The following is a 20035-nucleotide window of genomic DNA, read 5'->3' on the forward strand; positions in this document are numbered from 1 at the left end:
TTTTCCTACATATCTCTGCACACACAGCTTCAAGTGCCCACAAGAGCAGTTACAACAAAAGGCTTCCAAAAGTGCCAGGCCTTTGTAAGCCAAAGCAATTTTGGGTGCTTTGCATGGGAAGTTCTTAAATAAATAGTCCCATCATGAAAATTCCACCAAACACACTCAGACCACTCCACCTGTTACAAAAGTGAGGACAAACCCATAAGGCCTGATATTCAGAGAGCTGCAAACCTGATACACTGGAGTTTGGATGGACATTTTCCAAACTTTGCTCTCACACACGAGGTGGGAGCAGAGGATAAAGGTGCAGCGACACGAGGAGAGCAGCACAGTGTGGGAATTATGGCTCATTGTCTGCACTGATTTGGGCTCTGGGTTCTTATTCAGGTGCAGCAACACCTTTTTGCACAGTGAAAAGGTATCTCAAATCAGAAGTTGTTCCAGTGTACTTCACATGTTGTAATTATAATGAACTCCCTGTGAGAAAGGTACAATTCCCGCCTCAGGTTTTTGGTATAAACACCCACCAAGGCATATCCAAGCTCCACTGGAAAATTCTGGGCTTGTTCCTTTACTTCCCAGCACTGTTCTTACGCAATGCTTTAATTTAGACTATCCTGAGTACTGGTGCAGAATTAATCAGGTCAGTGGAGGGACTGCCAGCCACGATCACTGCACCTTTAAATACTCCTTTTCACTGTCAGTTCAACTGTTACTCTGCTATTTTTAAACTCTGGCCCCCAACTCAAGACCCACGGGCAGGGGGCAAGTCCTGCCCCAAAAATGCCACTGACAAGAGGCCACCACCCTCAGCTCTTGAGGTTATTCCCCTTTTTCCTACAGCTTGTTTACTGGATTGTTAAGCATTCTGGCAGCAAATGGAAGGGGGTGGGGAAGAAGACGAGCTGCCACATTTCTAAAATTAGCATCTTCTGTCTCCGAGAAGCCTGTGGAGATTTAAAAAAATTAGGTTCCTCTGCAAGATGCAGAGAGATGTGGAACTGAAACTGCGTTACACAGCTAAAATCCTGAGCTCTGCTTCATACCTGGGAGCCAGCTCACCTTCCCTTCCCCCTCCTCCCAGCTGGCAGTCAGAGACTACTACAAAACATACAAAGCCCATTTATTATAGAAAGCAATTGCATTCCTTTGCCCTGTCATCCATAGGCAGCTCCATGGCACCTTCCACAGGAGCTTGGGAAGGCCCAGACCCATCCCCTTCCCAGGTCACTCCCACTGTGCTCCCAGACAGGCACTGGGAGGGCTGCACCTCCATGGGCAGTGTTTCCCTCCCCTCAGGACTGTGCTAATTCCAGAGCAGAACTGCAGTGACACGTTGTTGTGGTCACACACCACCCTGAGAACACAACCAGAAGGGATGTGTTGATCCGTGCTAGTCACTAATAAACTGCATCAGTCAAAGGACTGATGGTGCCTCGGTTCCTCCAGTGCCCCCAGTGAAGTGTTCTGCTCTGAAACACCAGCAGTGGGACAGAGCTGTGCTGCAAAACCCCCACCAGAACGCTGCTCCCTCCCAGATGGGCCTGCAGGGAGACAGGGGGGAGACTCGGGACTGAAACTCCAGCTCCTTTCCAAGGAGCAGCAAATGTGCCAAAGCCTCCCTTTGCTTCTCCTCCTCAAGGAACCAGAGACTCAGCCTGACAGACACAGACCAGCACAGGAGGCATTAAAGCAGATGGGACTGGAAGGTTTGGGTCCAAAACTCCCTGGCTTTCTTTTAGTGATTATATTTATTCTACCCCAGTTACACGTCTCGGTTTGTGTCTTGTAAGAACTATATTTGCTCAGATTTCTTTCAGGTGCCAGAAACATCAGTGGACAGCTTTGCAGCAGAGAACAGTGAAAAGAATTGGAAAGGTTTTCTTTCAGCACTTCCACAAAGGAAAGTTCCCAAAATAATACATGTATTTTGGATCAGAATGCTTTGTTTCATTGAAATAGTTACTGACTGAAAAAGCACATGAGCTAGTGTATAGTAAATATTACTTCTGAGGTAGTATATATATTTCATATATATACACTACAGATGAGATGCACCTAGTAGCATGGAGTACAGATTACTAGCACACATAACCTTAAATGAGATGAGGTGTTTCAAAACAACCAAAAAATCTGCACATTTTTCTCCCAAATGGAAGAAACAGGTTTCTGTGAACATCTGGGGAAATATTATATTTTAATCTGACATGAAAAACAACCCCCCAAAAAATGCAATTTTATGAAACATTTTCCATTTAGTGCAACCCCACAGATCCAAAGTAAGGGATTTCATTCAAGTTACTTGAGCCATCTCTAGTTTAGGTGTTTGCTATAAAGTTTTGAGTCTTGCAGTTAAAAGATGGGCTTTTCAAGTACTTCCTGCCTGCAGACAGAAAAATCACATAAACCTGAACCAAAATCCAGGAGAGCTAAAAAGAGGGTTCAGCAGACACAAGTTCAGGCCTTGTCACATCCCAAGCACCAGAGCTGTCCCACAAATAGCACCCAGCTGATGCAGCTCATGCTCAGCACAGGAACTTGCTGCAAGTCAAGTCCCTACACATCTCTCTGCTCATCACTGCCAAATTCCAACTGCTGTCACCCCTCTCAGCCATTCCCTGCTGATGAAATGAGAGCACAGAATTCAGCTGATTTGATCAGGCAGTCTGAGCACCAAAACCTGCCAGCAGCAGCCTCAGTGTTCTCAGTGACACCCAGACCCACCTTAGGTTTGCCCTCTCGTGTTCAGGCACAGCCCTCAGGAATTCCCAGGATCCAAACCCTTACTAAAAGCCGAGCTTACAGGTGGCCCATGCCCTGGTACTGCTCTCTCTTTAAGGGAAATCCCTGCCCCCAACACCCACTGGATTTAGCTCAGTCCTCACTGTCCACAGGCCACGGTTTGTTCCTTCTCGGTGATGAATTATGGATGCCCCCCAAACGCATCTGGTACTCAAATCACCAGTTAATAATGGATGAATAAATGAAGAGACTGCGCTGGGAGGAGAGAACTGTGGGGGACTCAACTTTGAATCCTGTGCTCCAGCAGCAAGCATCAAAGCTGTGCTGCCAGGCTTGACCTCAGCTGGGGTTTATTTTTAAAAGGGTTAGAACCAACCTCTTAGGAACATGAATGGCCAAACGGCAGGGACATGGCATGAAAGCTGGCCCAGAAATGCAGGGAAAGAATGAAACCCCAGATGAAAAACTTGCTAGAAGAACATGAGTACCAAAGGTCTTCACTACCTTGTGTCAGGCTGAGCTGGGAGTGAGTGAAGGTCACCAGTGAATTGATAATTTTCACCAGAAATACACCGTTAATTCCTACCTGGTTCACAAGAACCGATGCAGTTTGAAAATACAAAGCCTGCAAATGTGAAAAAAAAAGATGAAGGGGGCTGCTGAAACGAGCCTCTAAGTTTATGAGCAGCTTGTGATCACAGGCTCCGGAGCGGGAACGTGCCCTCGAACGCTGCTGGATCTGGAGCTGGAAACCTGCGGTGTGCTGGGGAGGCAGAGCTGGAGGCAGCGCTGGTGCTGCGGAGGGCACAGGGCCAGCCCCCGGCAATGTCCCCCCGCGCTGGGGGGATGCGGGATGCATCCAGGGGGATGCGGGATGCATGCAGGGAGATGCGGGATGCATGCAGGGGGATGCGGGATGCATGCAGGGGGATGCGGGATGCATCCAGGGGGATGCGGGATGCATGCAGGGGGATGCGGGATGCATGCAGGGGGATGCGGGATGCATCCAGGGAGATGCGGGATGCATGCAGCGGGATGCGCCGCGGGCGCACGGACCGCGCTGGCGGGGGAAGCTCAGCCTGTGGCTGCGCTGCCTCGTCCCCAAATCACCGACTTATGCACCTTCCCCGGTGAAGAGGGAGCGTGGGACCTGCACAGCTCCTCACACTAAGAACTGACCATTAAGCCAAGCCTTGCTCTGCCCGAGGAGGGAGCCGTGCCCAGCTCGGGTGGTGCCCGCAGTCAGCCCTGCCCTGCCCTGAGCAGTGCCCAGCAAAGTTCCCAGCACAGCCCCTGCCCTGAGCCCCCAGGGAAGGAGAGCCGGGGGCTGCACAGCCAGCAAGGAACCCAGCACCCTGTGACAGGCATCGGCAAAGTCGCTGCCACACCACAACTTCATTTATGGGATGGCATGACCACGATTCCCAGGGCACAGAATCCAGACTTTATCCCTACCCAGCCTGTAAGAAGCTTGAATCTAATATCGGGTATTGCACTATTAAAAAAGCTCTTCCCGAGGAGGATTAATCATCCCAGTAGGACTGTGCAAGTGCATGTGAGATGAGTGGGGAAGGTTATATAAAGCCCACGGAGAGAAGAAAAATGCAAGAATAGAACTGCAGACCTGCTTGCACAGCACCTGAGTGCCTGCAGGTGCTTCTACAGGGAGATGCATTGCCTGTGTAATTTACTTGTCAGTCATTTGCCTGATTAATTATCTCCTCAGAACGGCTCATCACACGGGAGAGCTGAAGTGTTACAACCCTCCCTGGGGATGTGAGCCTCCGACAGACAGGCACGAGAACACCCCCCTCTGCACAGGCGTGAGCTGACAAACACACAGAGCCCCAGAAACACACACCCCACTGCAGAATATCTGACATCTACACATGTTAATGGCCTTGATGAACTGTGCACCACAGGCAAAGCTAAGAGTGAGTGCACAGTCTGCTCAGCAGAACTCCTGTAACCCCTGAGAGCACAGGTAGCTCAGCCCCCTGTGCCTGCTCCAGGCAGCAGTGATGGATGGTGATGGGGAGTGATGGGGAGAGGCCAGCACAGGGCACTCTGCTGCAGCCTCTTATTAAAAGCCACCCTTCCTTTCCTCCATCAGCAAACTTTGCCAGGCACACTCACATGCCATGTCTGCAGCTGCTGGAACTGCCGTGAGTAAACAGCTGGGAATTGCTGTGCCTTCAGCATTCCCCTTCCTCTGGAGCAGTGCACGTTTCCTTTGCTCTAAGTGGGGTGGATTTTCATTTACTTAAGTCTTCATACTCATCCAGATACTATGGCCATAATTAATAAAACACGCCTTCCTAAAGATAAAAGAGCTTTTGGAATGACAGTGTGCTGATAAGATCTGAAAAATATTACCCTCTTACAAACAGGGTCAAACAGCTAAATATCTCTGAGCAAGTGAGAAAAAAGGAAGAGTAATGTGATGGTATCAAAGTACTACTAAACAACAACAGAGCCCACAAGCACGAGTGCAATTTATCCTCTAGCTAAAATTCCAGTGTATGCAATAAAAAGAGTAAATCCACCTACTGTGCTTCTGCGATGGGCTTCCTAAATCCATCGTCTGGGAGGAATAAGAGTATTTTTCTCAATTGCCTGTGTCAGAATGTAAACATACTCTGCATTTTCCCTCCGTCTTGCTCCCTCTTCTGCAAGTCCCTCTGTGTGTTCCTGTGAGAAGGCAGTGGAAGTTTCATCCCATTTATTAGCTCAGTCACTGAGGAGTCACTGTCAGTGCTGTGATGGTACAAGCTCCTTCACTGAGCACAACACCGAGGCAGCGGGGGAGAGAAGAGGTAGGATTTGATCGAAACTACTTTTTGCTGGAACAATTAACTCTTCCCTGACTGACATCTCCTTCCTGGGATCTCTCGTGCCAGTTGACACTGAAATGTGTCAGCAGGGAATTCTTTATGACAGCTGTTTAATGCTCCTGTTCCTCCTTTTAAGGTTTTCTCTGCTTTTCTCTTCCAGTGCTTGACGAGGAACCACAGTCAGACACTGCCACAGCCGTGATTTCCTACACCCACACGAGGTGCCCCTTTTCAAATATGCCAAAGTGACTCTGGACCACAAATCCTGTGCACTTTTTAAGTCTACTGTGTTGCCCAGTCACTAACAGCTTCTAAAACTCACAGAGATCTCTAACAGAGATTTATTCTGCACCAACTAATGCTCACTTCTTTTTAGAGCCTCTGACCCTGAACATCCAAAACTGAACAAAATTATTTGCAAAGAACACAAATGCACTGCTGCTAGAAAAATGAAATGTGGGTGCTCCTGTCACATCCCCTTCCCCCCCAGACACTTGGATCTTCAAGGCAGCAGAAGAGAATCCTGAGCATCCCTTTGATGGGAATTTACAGGCAGGTAAAAATGGACCATCCTGCTGCACTTCCTCAATCCCCTGTTCTAATAAAGCAGCACAGTTGAGTAACAACACCCCAGAGCCAGCTCCATAATCAACCAGGACTGCAAAGCTTTCCACAGGTTTAGTGTTTTCCTGGGAGAACTACTCTCTCTCTCTATATATATATTTATAAACACTGTAGATATTTGCATCTCTTGAGAGTTTTAACTTTTTAATCCCTGCCCACAGTAAAACTTCTCTGATGCAACTTTTTACTTAGAACTCCATGAGAAAAATGAATCAAATGAACTAGATTTTCCTCATTAACCATTTTCCTCTGAAGGACAGCATGCTGGCTAAAGCACAGATCTTTTTATCCCCCCTCCTTCAAACAGTACTTTGTCATCCATCTATTCCTTATTTCTGCTAGTAAATGAGAACAAAACCTGTTCTGCAATCGTGGATCTGAATGCCAGGGCTTCTAACATATTTCTATTTATATTTTCATATTTCATTCTAGCAAATAAGCATTTTGAACTTTCATTAAGCTTCATTTCTGGATTTTTAAGCATTATCTTGACAGCAACCCAGCTCCTACATCTGCCACTCTTACAAAGACTTGCCTGGTGCTGGAGGACACTTTCTTGGAACAATTTTCCTCTGACTTTCCCTAATGGTCTCACACATTCCAAGTACCTGCATATGTGAACACACAGTTCATTCACTGTGACACAACCCTGAGTTTCCACTTCCTTAGATCCAATCACAGACCCTGCTGGTCCAATCCCCCCCTGGGTGGGAATAGACACCCCCCTTCCAGCTCAGTAGGAGATACAGCAGTTTTAAGGGGATTAGAACAGTCTCTAAACAGGTTTAAAACTTTTGTCTTCTTCACTGAGCCAATTGCCTGGAACTTCAGCATTTCAGGAGGGAAAAGATTATTACTTCGGGGAAATATCATGGTTCTGATATTGCCAAAAATGATCTCATTGACTCTTGTCTAAACTCTTCACAGCTCTTCTGTTTTGTGCAGAGCTTTTTCAGCATAAAAGGTCCGTAATAGAACAGCTTCTCTTCACAGGTTGACCTCATGGTCATGAGTTAAGAGCATTCCCATTTCCTCACCCTGGAGCCAGTGAAGACTCCTGGCTTTGCCTGGGAGAAGGCAGCAGCCACCCATCAGGCAGCTCCTCACAGTTTGATAGCTGTATAAAACCACTGTGATTTGCTTCAGAAGACAACTGTAGTTATTTGTTCTCTGGAGAAACAAAGCATTCCTCTCCCTGATGAAGCCTTTAACCTCGGATCGAACTGACAGATAAGAGTCTGATGTGGAGATAAACAGAAAAGTGCTTGGAGATGAAGGGCACTGAAGTGCTTTGGGAGCTGAGCAACCCTGGGAGCCAGGCAGGTTTCACAGTACCACAGCCAGGGATGGTTTGGGGTTTAAAACACTCTGTGCCCAACTGCCAGTGCAAATCAAAGCCAGCCTGTAACAGTGCAGGCTGTAGGACCCACAGGCTGAGAGTCACCTGTATTTGCATTCAGTGACTTTTGGGGGGTTAGTTTTACCACAGCTATCAGCAGATACAAATAATTTACCTGTGAGAAAGAGGGAGACTGAGCTGTGCTTAGGGTGCCTCCCAGAGCAGCATCTCCTGAGCAGCTCTGACTGACAGGCTCATTCACAGCTCGTGGCAGTGTCTCCAGAGCTGCCCACAGATAATGCCAGTAGAGCTGCACTCCCTTAGAGGGACTGGAATTGCTCCCCTCCCACCTCTGACAACACACGGGCTGAGGGCCCAGCTGAATGAATAAAGGAACATATTTGTCCCCTCGCAGCATTAGAAAGGCTTTATTTTTAATTGTTCCAGCACTGGTTCAGTCGATCCAGAGCTTAGTTTACCACCTCTAAACGTACTGTACTTATTCCAACCACCTGAGTGAGCACTGCTTTTATGTATTTCACTACTTTCAAAGAATCAAACCATAAAGAAATGTAACTTCCCCGATACCAGATCCACCTGTGAAGAACTATTCTGCCTCGCAGCGGTTTTGAGGGAACACAGGAGCTGCTCCTCTGGGAAAAACCCCGCGAGTGCCGGCAGGAATAGCAGCACCCAGAGAGCGGGTTCCGAGGCAAGGGAGCCTTTGCAGCCCCGCCGAGGTTGGGGCAGAGGCAGGGCCGGTTCGGAGCACAGGCTCCCCCAGCAGATGGCAACAGCGACCCAGCTCGGGACGAGGACAGCCCGGGCTCGGAGCGCGTGTGCCAGCGGGGCTGCTCCGCCGGCTGCTCCGCCGGCTGCTCCGCCGGCTGCCTTGTCCCGCTGCCCACGGCGCGATCCCACAGCCTGCACAGGCAGCAGCAGATGCGTGAGAGGGACAGCGGGAACGCTCGAGGGGGGAGATTTTGCTGGAGGTGGAAGAAGAAACAGAAGGTAACAGGTGATCTGGTTTCTAATCCAGAAAAAACACCGATTCTGCAACAGAGTCCAGTCGGTGCCTGTTATCTCGTTTTCATAGTTAACTTTTACCACAGCAGCAGAGCTGCCTTATAAACTGAGTATGCAGGTAACACTCCCCTTTTTATTACAGTCTCACGATTGACCAGCACAGAGCAAAGAAAGGTGAGGCCCAACTGCAACATTCCCACTGCCAATGGAGCACGACCAAAGCAGTGTCTGAAGGACAGATCCACAGATTCACAACCTTCCACACATCTATCCCAACAAAACTCCCCGCAGATAAAGACAGGTGGCTGTCAGTATTTCATGACTCTAAACCAAAATCCCTCTCCAGGGCCAAAGGCTGTGTGAACTGCAGACAAAGTGCCCCATTGCAGGTGTCAGTTCATCAGCAGGCTCCTGCCCTCCAGCAGATTGCACTGGGAATGTCTGTGCCCCCCTAGGAGTTGGGAGACTAAACACCTTCAGGCATCTTGGCACAGAGCCTCCAAAAACTACATTACAATACACTTCACTAAAAAAAACAGGCCAACAAAAACCCCAAACAAACAAAACTAAGGAAGAAATCAATCTAGAAAGCCCTATAGATTTTCATTGCCTGTTGAGTCTATTTGGGCTAAATGGCAAAGCATAAAAAGCTCATTTGATTCAAACTAATCTCATTAAGGAAACAAATATACATTCCTCAATGCCAGAAAACAGGAATATATGAGTCACATCAGCTGAAAGACAAGACACCAAAGCTCAGTAGACCTTACCATAATTATTTCAGTTCTGAATGGCTGAGGTTGAACATTATTATTATTATTATTATTATTTGTATTTCAGAATAGGTAATAAAAGACCCAAACACGACTGGGAAGTGTCTGTTGTGCAGTTCCCGTTTATAATCAAAATAAGAGACAACAGAAGGGTGAAGTTACAAAGGCAGCCAAACAAGAAGTCAGTAACAGAATCAGAACCAGAATGTGGGTCTGCTGAGCAGCCCAGGATTGTACCCTTAGACTTGTGTCTCTATTACAACAGTCTGTGGGCTCATTAACATAAATTAGTATAAGCTGACATTGCCAACAAGGGAAACAATGGTGCATTCTGCCAACCTCACTTGTGCATTTCTGCCTCTGCAGCGAAAAGGAGGACAAACAGCAGCTGGCAGTGCTTGTTCCACTGCAGCCTTACCCTCCACTCAGGGAGCAGGAAAGGTGTGGAAAACACAACTAAGTGGAGACTGTGCAAAAACTTCAGGACTCGGTGTCACAGTTTTGTAGCACCCACTGTAACAAATCGAGGGGAATTGAAAGTTCAAACACCAAAGGGATAAACAGCCCGTTCAGATTGGATTCAAACTCACCACCAAAACCCAAACCCAAAGCAGGTGCTGTTCTTCACTCACTCACTCGTACAAGCAGAACTGGTAGAGCCACAGTATCAGGTCACACTTTATTTTAACTGATGGGCAGTTTCACAGAAATCTCACTTGAATTCAAGTGACTTTCAGACAGCTGGTGCCAGTTCAGTAACATCCCCTGTGTGCCTGTTCCTCAGCTCAGCCTGGCCCAGGTTTGGGCTGGCAGGACCTTTGCAGGTCCCCCAGTGCCAGCCCTGCCAGGGCAGCAGCTCTCCTGGGCAGGCAGATGTTCCAGCCCCAGCTGAGGGCCAGCTCCAGTCCTTCTCCAGGCTAATCTGGTACCACATATCTGAGCAAACAGGATTTTGCATGTCTGTGCACAGCACTCTTTCATCAGATTACAAGGGAAGAGTGAGTCTAGACATGTCAGAGCGTATTTGAAAAATAGAGGATTACAGAATTTGCCATATACCTCCTGGATTCTGGACTCTCCCAATGCTGCTGTAATAACGTTTAATGACATTATATATAATCAAATTATGTAAAAGTTAATTGCATTCCACTCAGATTTCCTTTTTACATAGCAATCTTCTGCCTCATCCATATACAACCTACGCAGACAGGAGAGGTTTTTACTCAAAAAAAAAAAAAAAGGCAAGAAGTTTTGAAAACTGTCTCAACTGATAAAACACCTCAAAGCTGCACAAGAGTGCCAAGAGTTCCAAGCCATCTAAGAGGAGTAATTACAGAAGTAGATTGCAGCTAGCTACAAAACTCTGGGGCCAAATGATCAATTGAGGAGCTTTTATTTAACTGCATTGGATTTGCTCCAAGCAGTGATTTTACTCTCCAGCTCCATCCTTTCCTAAGTTTTCCTGCAGGTAAACTCACCCAAACAAGCAAAGGAAAGCATCCCGTGTGGGAGGCTGGGCTGGACTGTTATTTGTGAGGGCCCAGCTGCCCCAGCAGCAGCTCAGCAGGGCCAGGTCAGTCTGGGCAGGTTGCTCAGCATTGGTTCCAGTGCAAAGGGAGGGAAATCAGAGCTGTCCCTGCACTCAAACGAGTCTGGAAAGAGTTAATGAGGGGGTGAGGCCAAGCTCGAGTGGGTGCTCTGACCCAGCCTGCAAAGGGATTCCTGAGCCCACACCAGCTTTTGTTCAGGTCCAGACCCACTGGCATTGGAATGCTGGAAGTGCTGCCTGTGCACAATGCAGACTTTCTCTCCCTGCAGCTATTCCTGCCGTTTCTTTGCACTTTGTCCCAGGTTTGCACACTGGCAGAGCTTTATGTCCAGGAGTATGGAATGCACAGTTAGGGAGCCAACAAACCACAGACAGAAAATGAGTTCCCTAAAAGCCAGCCCGGGTGACACAGCACCAACTGGGACACACCACCTCACTGCTGCAGGGCCAGGGGTGCAATGCTCCTATTGCACCTCCACATTTCTGCACTTCCCTTTTGCAAACCTCTTGCAAATCGATTTATTGAAAGAAGCACGTTCAGCCAATGACAAAACATGATGGCTACCTCCACCAGGGAAAAAACTAATATTACTGAACATGTAAGAAAGATAAGAAGAAGTGTAATGCCAGTTAATCATGGATTATATTCCATTGACAGGCTATTTTTAATACACCTGTATTAAAGATACACACGGATATATTCAGCTAGTAAAAAATATACTTATCAGCCCAAACTGGAAGCCATCAGAAAGCTAAATTGATCTCACAATTGCTAGAAATTTAACCAAGATTATGAAGTTAGTTCCTGTGAGCCAAAACTTTTAGTGTTGTCTACTTCCTGACTGTAAGCAGTAAATGAAATGCATTTACAGCAAATGAGTCCTATGTTGAATAAATGAAGTTCTGATTTAAATATTGAGCTAAATCACCTCTTTTTTTTATTATTTTAAATGCAAAAAAACAGCTCCTCCTCTCTCAGATCTCTCCCATAGCACAGATTCATCTGCCACAGACATCAGTTACACAATTCCCTCCCTCCTACCCATCTCCAGTCTGCACTTGATGTGCACAATCACATCTGTAATCTCCAGAGCTTCCTAAGAGAAGAGCTCATTTTCCTCTGCCGAGCTGTCAACACTGAAAAAAGAGCAACAGCCAACAATAGTTATTCTTTGGGCCCTGCCTCTCTCAGCTCAGTTCAGGCCTCGTGGCACAGAGCCACAACCCCAGGCACTGTAAATCCCAGTCTCATCAACTGCAAGAAAGATTTTCCAGAAGCACTTGAAAGAATCAAGGAAAAAAGTTGCAATCTCTTGACAGTCTCATCCTACAGTAATTTACTTTTTTTTTCTCAAATTTTAGGAATTCTACGGATGAGGGTCCCTTCATGTGACTGAAACCTCACAGAGTGCACAAGCAAGGACAGAAGAAAGATTGATTCCAAGACATCCTTAGTGTGCAGGGCAGTGGTTGTCTTTTTAACACACTTTACACAAACTTTACACCATACCAACCGCACAGAAAAAGGGATTGAGGAACACACAAGCACAATTCCTTCCAGTTTAAAGACAACTAGAAGTCCCAGATGAAATCTCAATACAATAAAAGTCAATTTGAAGGAAAAGCAAAGAATCTCTTCTCAGTACCAAACTCAGATGAGGGAACAGGAACCTTCCACTTACCTCCCGTGAGGTTGTTTGCAGAGAGGAAACGGAAGCAGTTCCTGTCGTGGAGCGTGGATTCTTCCCTCTGTGCCAAATCCCCTGCTGCAGGTTTTGGAGAAGGCAGAGCCATCTCCAGCTCTCAGAGCAACAGAGCCTGCTCCCAGCAAACAAAGTAACTCAGGGCAGATATCTGCCGAGAGTCAGGCGAGGAATAAAAATATCCCAGAAAAAGCAACAATTTCAGGATGTTGCTGGCTTGCTTTGGAAGGGACAGTGAGTGCCTTCCCCGGAATTCCACATTCAGGAGACTGTCCTGCTTCAATCCTGCTGCCACATGTTCCATGCATTGAACAGAATTTGTGGTATCAGAGTGGAGGAAGAACCACCGAGCTCAGCCCTGATGGGAGGGATGCGATGGCCTTTCCCAGGAGCACAGGAGTCACCAGCATTCCATGGATCTTCCCAGCACCTCCTGCATGTTGCTAACCTGGAGAAGACAAGTTTTGTAAATAGTGAAACTTACTTTAAGTGTTTATTGTACAATATTTACTGCAGGAACACAGCTGGATGACTTACAATGGACAGCAGACAGAACTCTTCTTTCCCTCCCACCAGTATTTTCTGTAGTCACAGAAACCTCTGCTCTTCCAGCAGCAGCTTCTCCAGAAGCCAAACTGCTCGTTTTATACACACACAAATATATATATAACAGATACACATACACCTGACCCAGCCATTCTGCATAACAAGTGACTGTCTCAGCTGTATTCCCAAGGGACAGCTCTGAGGGCTCTGTGTGATGTTGGCTTCTTCACTCATCTCTCACCCCTAAAGCTCCTTTCTCCTCTTACCTGCTGTCTTTGCACTGCATCCTCTGCCATTGCCTGGCATTCTCCTTCCCTTTTCCCACCTATCTTCTGCCCACTGGATACAGGAGACTCAGCTTTCCCAAACTCTCAGTGGACACCTTCCTCAGAGAAAGAAGGTCAAAGAAGGCTCACTCCAAAACACCAGACAGAGACCTGGGATCCTACCTAGTGCTGGTAACTGAATCTCTGGGAGTCTCCTTCAGTTTGTAATTACAAGCTGAGCTCTGAAACATTGCCCTGACATGTTGTGTTGTGAAAGCACAGATCCAGTTTGACATTATTTTAAAGAGAGAGGGCCATGAGGCTCACTATTAATTTGCAGTGAGCAGAAATAGAGGAGGGGGTTTGAGACATTTGTAGCAAACCCTGAGTAAGAGACGTCCCTGGGGGAGCACCTGCCTGTTTGAAGCTGTACCTCTGGTCCTGTCTTTGGTCCCTCATTCAGCTTCTTTGGGAAGTCACCTCCTCCCTGCCATTATCTTTCCACCAAGCCCCACCTTCTCCATGCTCTGTGTTGTCCAAACCTCCTCTGTTGAAAGGGAACATGTCAGTGAGTGAAGTAACACCCACACGTGGAGCCAAATGCATGGAAATTCATCCACGGCACAGCAGTGCTTAGCAATATTAGACCTGGAGGAATTCAGTGTCAGTAAAATCATTTGTTTCCACATTTAAATGGCAAATAGCTCAGGGGGGGCATCCCCATGGCTCTGAAAGAGTTTTGGGCATATCAGAGGATGACATTCATTTGGTGAAGAATGTGTTTATTCTGGAGTCACCAAAACCAAGATTATCAACTTAGGGCAGATTTCACAAACTGACTGGAGGTAATAGATTATCAAAGATACCCTTGTATGTGCTGTCATCTGTAATTGTACCCCTTCATCATTCTCTGACACATATATAATTGGTTAAAGGAATACAGAGCAAACATGCTGCTTTAGGCTGAACAAAAGGATTTCAGACATTTCCATGTATTCATTTTGCACATCCCCAAATAAATGTTTGTGGGGGTTTTTTCCCTTTAAACTAATCCTTGAATCAACACCAAAAATACATTTACTCACACAGAGCTGAGTTGTTTTTTTAAAACAGAACCAAAACTAGATATTAGATGGCATCTCAGAATTTAAATCAGCTGTGTCCACTGCAAAAGCCAAAAGTGCACTCGACAGCACTTGTGGAGCTGCTGCACTGCAGCTCTGGGCAGGTGTGGGTACAGCTGACAGGCACTGCCCCCCAGCCCGGGAGGGATCCTCTGCTCTGGGCAGCTGGGCAGCTCCCAGCCCCAGTTCCACAGCCACTGGCCACAGAGGGCCATTCCTGGCACGATGCACTGGGTGTTTAACCCGAGGGGAGTGCAGGAAGCCACAGCTCCCAGGGCAGATGGAACTGCTTTAAGACAAGATCAGCCCGTGTCCTTCTCAGAGAGCTGAACTGGGGGTAGTTACTTTGTCAGACTCTCTCACCTCTTTGCTTCAGGGGTTTTTTTGGAGGGTCATTTCCTGTGCTGGAAGTTCAATCACTGTGACTCATTATACACCAAAGAACATATCCATGAGGGTGAGGAAGAGTGACAGAGCATGGATGTTCCTGCTGGCATGGACTGGCACCATTTCAGTGAAAGCAGATGAGCTGCAGTGCTTTATGGTTCTGTGGCTCATTAAATATTTTACTGCCTTGAGTTACATCAAATTCATGTTCTTTACTCTTTTTTTTCTGCTGTGAAAGTGAAGCTACTTCAGGCAGCTGATCTCTGAACATCTGTTTTCATACAAAAGATGTTCTTTCTTCACTCAGCCCTGCCTTTTACAGCTTATTACAGGTCCTCAGAGTTCCCTTCTTCCCCTCCCTCTCTGTTCAGAATACCTGTATTGTTACAAAAAAATCAGCAAACTGAATGTCCCCATGTGCCAATGGAAAAGCACACAATTAATCCTTAAAAATACAAACTGGTATCTCAGAACAAGATTCAGGGGCCAGACTTCCTATTAAAGCAAATGAAAGGCTTCCCTGGAAAATTTCTTGTGAAGATTGTCTAATGGAAAATATCAGTTACATTCTCTGAAAATATTTGATCTTTGTTACACTGGGAAGCACTCTGGCTCTGAGAACAGCACTGCTCATTGACAGCAGACATCAAATAGCCAAAAGAGAGCAACTCTATCTGTTCAGACCACACCAACAAGATTTAAACCGACTGCTCAGGCTAAGAGCCCTACCTGAGTGTTATTGTGTGAGGTTCTGTACTCCCTTGGAAAAAAGGGACTTAGGCCCTAGAGGCAGGATACATATCACTTACAGACAAAAGAAGCTGTGTATGCCATAACAATCCTCCAGCCATTTTTATATCACTGCAGCATTAAAGCTTAACCCCACAAGACCTGCTTTTGTTCAGGGAGGTTTTGTGTGGCATCCACCAGCACTCAGACAAGCTCTGATATCTCCCAGAGCAGACACCCTGATAGCGGGGATGAAACACAAACTGAGGCACTTCAACCTGAACAGTTTGATCAGGAAGCAGATCAATGGATAAAAGATCAAAGTGTTACCAAATGGGAGAGGAAAGAAACTACTTTAGAGCATTTAAATGTGAGAGCCGGGCTTTGCTTTTAAGCCGCGCTGCGGTTCCCTCGGTTCCCTCTGCCACGCTGCTCCTTGGAGGAATGCGGCTCCTTTCCCGGGCAATTCCATCCCAGATAACCTGCACGCCCGGGCACGTCACTGCACAGCCAGGGAGCCAAATGAAAGGAGTCTGGTGCAGTCCTCTGGAACAGGGGTGAGCCCACACCTCAGGGTGTGAGCCAACATTCCTTTTCCCAAGGGACAGAGCAGACACAGAACACCCTGACATGCCACCGAGTCCTCTGGCAAAGGACTCAGCCAGAAATGGAAGGGGAAAGCAGGGAAAAGGCAGTCAGGAAGAGAGGACTTGGGAATACCTTGCTGGCAGCCTGATGGGTTCACCTTCACCCAGAACAGAGTCATCCCACTTGAAAGGAACACTCAACATTTGTCAGCTTTTCCTCACCCGCCCCTTGCAGCCTGAGCTGGAGGTGCACATGCCAGAGAGCCCTGCATTTTTGTTGAATGATGTAACTGAATATTCCTTATGCAAGGAAGGAGACATTATTAAACCCAAATTCTTGATTTCAGGTTCATAGGGACTGTGCCATGTGACTTTATGAAACAAAACGTGGCATTTGCAACAATTTCTATATATAGGGGATGGACTCGTTTCTAATCCCCTTCTCTATTTATCCCAAATTGCCAAAACCTTTCTCAGTTTCACCAGCATTATTTATCACTCACCAGCTCCCAGACTGTCTGAAGTGACAATGGAAACAGCACACAACAGCCTCTTGCTTCTGAGGAACATTTACATTTCATATTAGCAAGGGAGAACTGGAAATTTCTACTAGAAGAGCAAAGGAACTCATTAAGCAAAGCTCTAAATCTCACCCAATAGCTTGAGTCAAAAGTACTTTGAAAATACAGGTTTTGTACTACAGACCACAAAAAACGAACAGCCTCAGAGGAGAAATGGGGAGAGGAAGATCTCCTTGTTTGGAGACAGATGGGAAATGATACTCTGGAAATGGCTCTGCTCACTTGGGAATTTGTGAGTCATGCTGAGGAGGAGATAGACTATGGCTCCAATGCCACTTGTAATCAAGTGATCTATAATTCTGATAATGTTCCTGCTGTCAATTATGCTGCCAGTCTTGGTCACTGTCCAGAAGACTGATTTTTTTTTTTTTCCTTCAAACTCATCTAAAGGAGCAGGAATTTCTTTTAAGAATAATGCCTATGAGCTTTAACCAAAGTGCTTTAGTTCCATGCAGCAGTTTATTGCTGCTCTGATATTAAGGAATAACTTGTGCTGGGGGACTTAGAATGGAGGTGGCAACTTGGGTCCCTTTCCCAAGTCAGTGGCAAACAATCAGCTTTCTGAGGGTGCCTGGTAGGGCCAGACCCCAACACTGCAGACAAGAAAAAACACACTCACACTTGGCAACCCCACGAGGAGGCTGCATTTTTTAAATGTTTTCTTTTGCCAAACATCCAAACTAATTTCTTAAATTAACGAATCTCCTTTTTCATTAGCAGGAAGGGGTCTGGGAACCACTCAGTCCATTCTCATTTTGCCAAACAGAGACGTGCACAAATGGGAAATACAAGGTAGCAAGTCCTGGTCCGATAAATGTCAAAGTCCAGCTCTGCTTTGCTCACCACCTTATCATGGACTTCAGTACCTCATTAGTCAATAAATAACATTACTCCCATAACCTCATCTCCCTCAGAACCTGTCTAAGCCCACAGAAGCAGGATAGGTCACTGTAGGAGACAAAAAGCCTATGAAGGTATTTAACAGACGATCCAAACCCAAACCCCCAGACTGCAATCTCACTGCCCAAGGCACACAGCTCCAAACCCACTCCGTGGTCTGCAAACAGAACACCCAGAGCCCACGTGCCCAGGGCAGAGGGCAGCTCTAAGTGGGCAGTACAACAGTTGGGAAACCCCACCTTTAGCCAAGGCTCACTCCCAAGCCAAGGCAGTTCATGAGCTTCTTCCTGGCACTTCAGCCATCTGAGAGCCCCTCTCCCTCCCCTCACAGCCACCTGCCTCCTACAACCCGATGTGGTCACATCCCTGACGCACCAAACCAACTAGAAAACATCTCACTTCATTCTTGCAGCAATCCCACTAAACAACGTCATCATAACACATCCCAAAGTTGTGTTTTTGAGGTTCTCCTCTGCAGGCAATAAAAGCTTTTTCCAGGCACCTCAACTGCAGCTGCCATTGTTTCCTCAGGCTCCGTTCCTTGCTCTGCTCTTGTTTAATTAAATAGAACACGAATTACATGTTTTCAGTCAAAGGCAGAGAAAACTTCCAGAAAATACATTCCAGCATCTAAGGGCACTGGGAAATCTGGAATAACAAGCTGTAGGGGGGAGTCACATTGAAGGGGAGAAGGGGCAAGGAGGAGCTGCTTTTAAGTTACCTTATGGTAAGCAGTCCTGCAGGGAGAGCTGGGAAGAGACATCTCTGAAGACCAGATTCAACACAAAAAGCAGTGTTGCAAGTTTGTGCATAACGGCCTTTGGCAAACCCAGCCCAGGGGATGGGAACTGCTCAGGCTCTGCAGCACCTCAGTCTCTCCCAGCAGTGTTAACATGGAAAGCTCCTTCACCTTCCCACCTGATTTCCCTTGTAACTCCTGAGGCAATCCAGAGCTCCCTGACAACTGTGAAGATGTCAGAAGAGTCTCCAGGAGCCATTCCCTAATTAACTGGAAACAAGTGGGGCTGTGATAAACAATAAAAACCGTGGGGCCAGCTCAGAACCAGGTACACAAAAATCAACCTGTCAGCTTTCATGCTGTGTTTCTGATGCAGATGGACCTGCAAACCTCGCTCAGGTCGTGCTTGCCCTGCTGTCTGCACCCAGAATTCCCCTCAGCCAGCCTCATGTGCCTGACAGACAGTGAGGCACAGAAAAACGGGAGGCAGGAAACTCAGAACTCTGCCTAAGCTTGTGTAAAGATCTGTCACAGCCTGCACTGCTCAGGTACCTGTCCAATGACTCTGCTGTGCACCCACTGGGCTGAGGGGAAGTGCTCCACCCCCACAGAACGCAGGCAGATTAAACAATGAAGAAGAGCTTTGGAAATTCCCGGCGGATTTAGAGTCCTTGGAGACCAGAATTCCATAGTGACTTGCAGCAAGCCCTGGGCTGAGATGTTCTCCCAGGTGGTCACTAACAGCTGTCCCTCTGGCAGAGGGCTTGGCTCGTGTCACACAGGGCTTTCCTCTCCCCCAGCTGCCCCCGATGGCCTGGCCTGTCCCTGCTGCTCCTGCCACAGCTGCCTCAGGAATTACCCCGTGAGGGACCGGAGGGTTTGCCACCATCCACAGAGCCAGGGGGATCCTGGGAGCAGAGCTGAGCTCCCAGGGAAGGTCAGCACAATGGAAGTAAGGGAAAGAAGATTCTTTCTTCTTCCAGAATCTATTTCAATTGTAAGATCAGATTAATTTAGGCTTATCATGGGAAGAAGTGGGTCATTTTGGAGATAACCAACGCAGAACTGAGATATCTGGGTGCAGGAAAATTGTGTTGCAGTCAGTTCAGCTGATCCTCAGCAACTGAGAGACTGTCTTTACCAAAAAACCTCTTCAGCCTCATCCTATTACCCACTCAAGTTCATTTATACAGCCATTTTCTCAGCTCTGGACAAATGAACAAGAACAAGTTCCAGTGATATTCACAAACAATTTGGCCCCTTCAAACACTATATTTAGGAACTGAGGGCTCTGTACAATTTATTTCAAAACCAAACTGACATCATGGTGTTCTGAAATTGTGAGTACAGAACCCTACACTCTATATTTTTTATTCTTTATTGTTCCTGCAGCACCATTCACCAAGGTGCTCTCAGACACTTTAGGGTGAGTGTGGAGTAGCTTTTAATTCAGCTAAATTACAGAAATGGTGAAGGCCACATAAGAAAAAAACAAAAGCCTTTTCAGATAATGTAGAAGGAGCTTGGCCATAAACTAGAACATTATCATCATTTTTTTGCAAGGCCAGAACAAAAAGCAACCA

At 46.9% G+C, this 20035-nt stretch overlaps 1 protein-coding gene across 1 annotated transcript in view; it reads right to left on the bottom strand.

Moving 5' to 3' along the window:
• PLCH2 (phospholipase C eta 2) overlaps nucleotides 1-20035 on the bottom strand; it is a 71495-nt gene that overhangs the window by 48202 nt on the left and 3258 nt on the right. Inside the window, exon 4 of the mRNA XM_064634361.1 lies at nucleotides 12573-13041. Coding sequence (XP_064490431.1) covers nucleotides 12573-12684 — 112 coding nt within the window. The 5' untranslated portion in view covers nucleotides 12685-13041. The remainder of the gene's footprint in view (nucleotides 1-12572; nucleotides 13042-20035) is intronic.

The sequence above is a fragment of the Pseudopipra pipra genome, chromosome 22 (assembly GCF_036250125.1).
Source record: "Pseudopipra pipra isolate bDixPip1 chromosome 22, bDixPip1.hap1, whole genome shotgun sequence".
NCBI classification, from domain to species: Eukaryota; Metazoa; Chordata; class Aves; order Passeriformes; family Pipridae; genus Pseudopipra; species Pseudopipra pipra.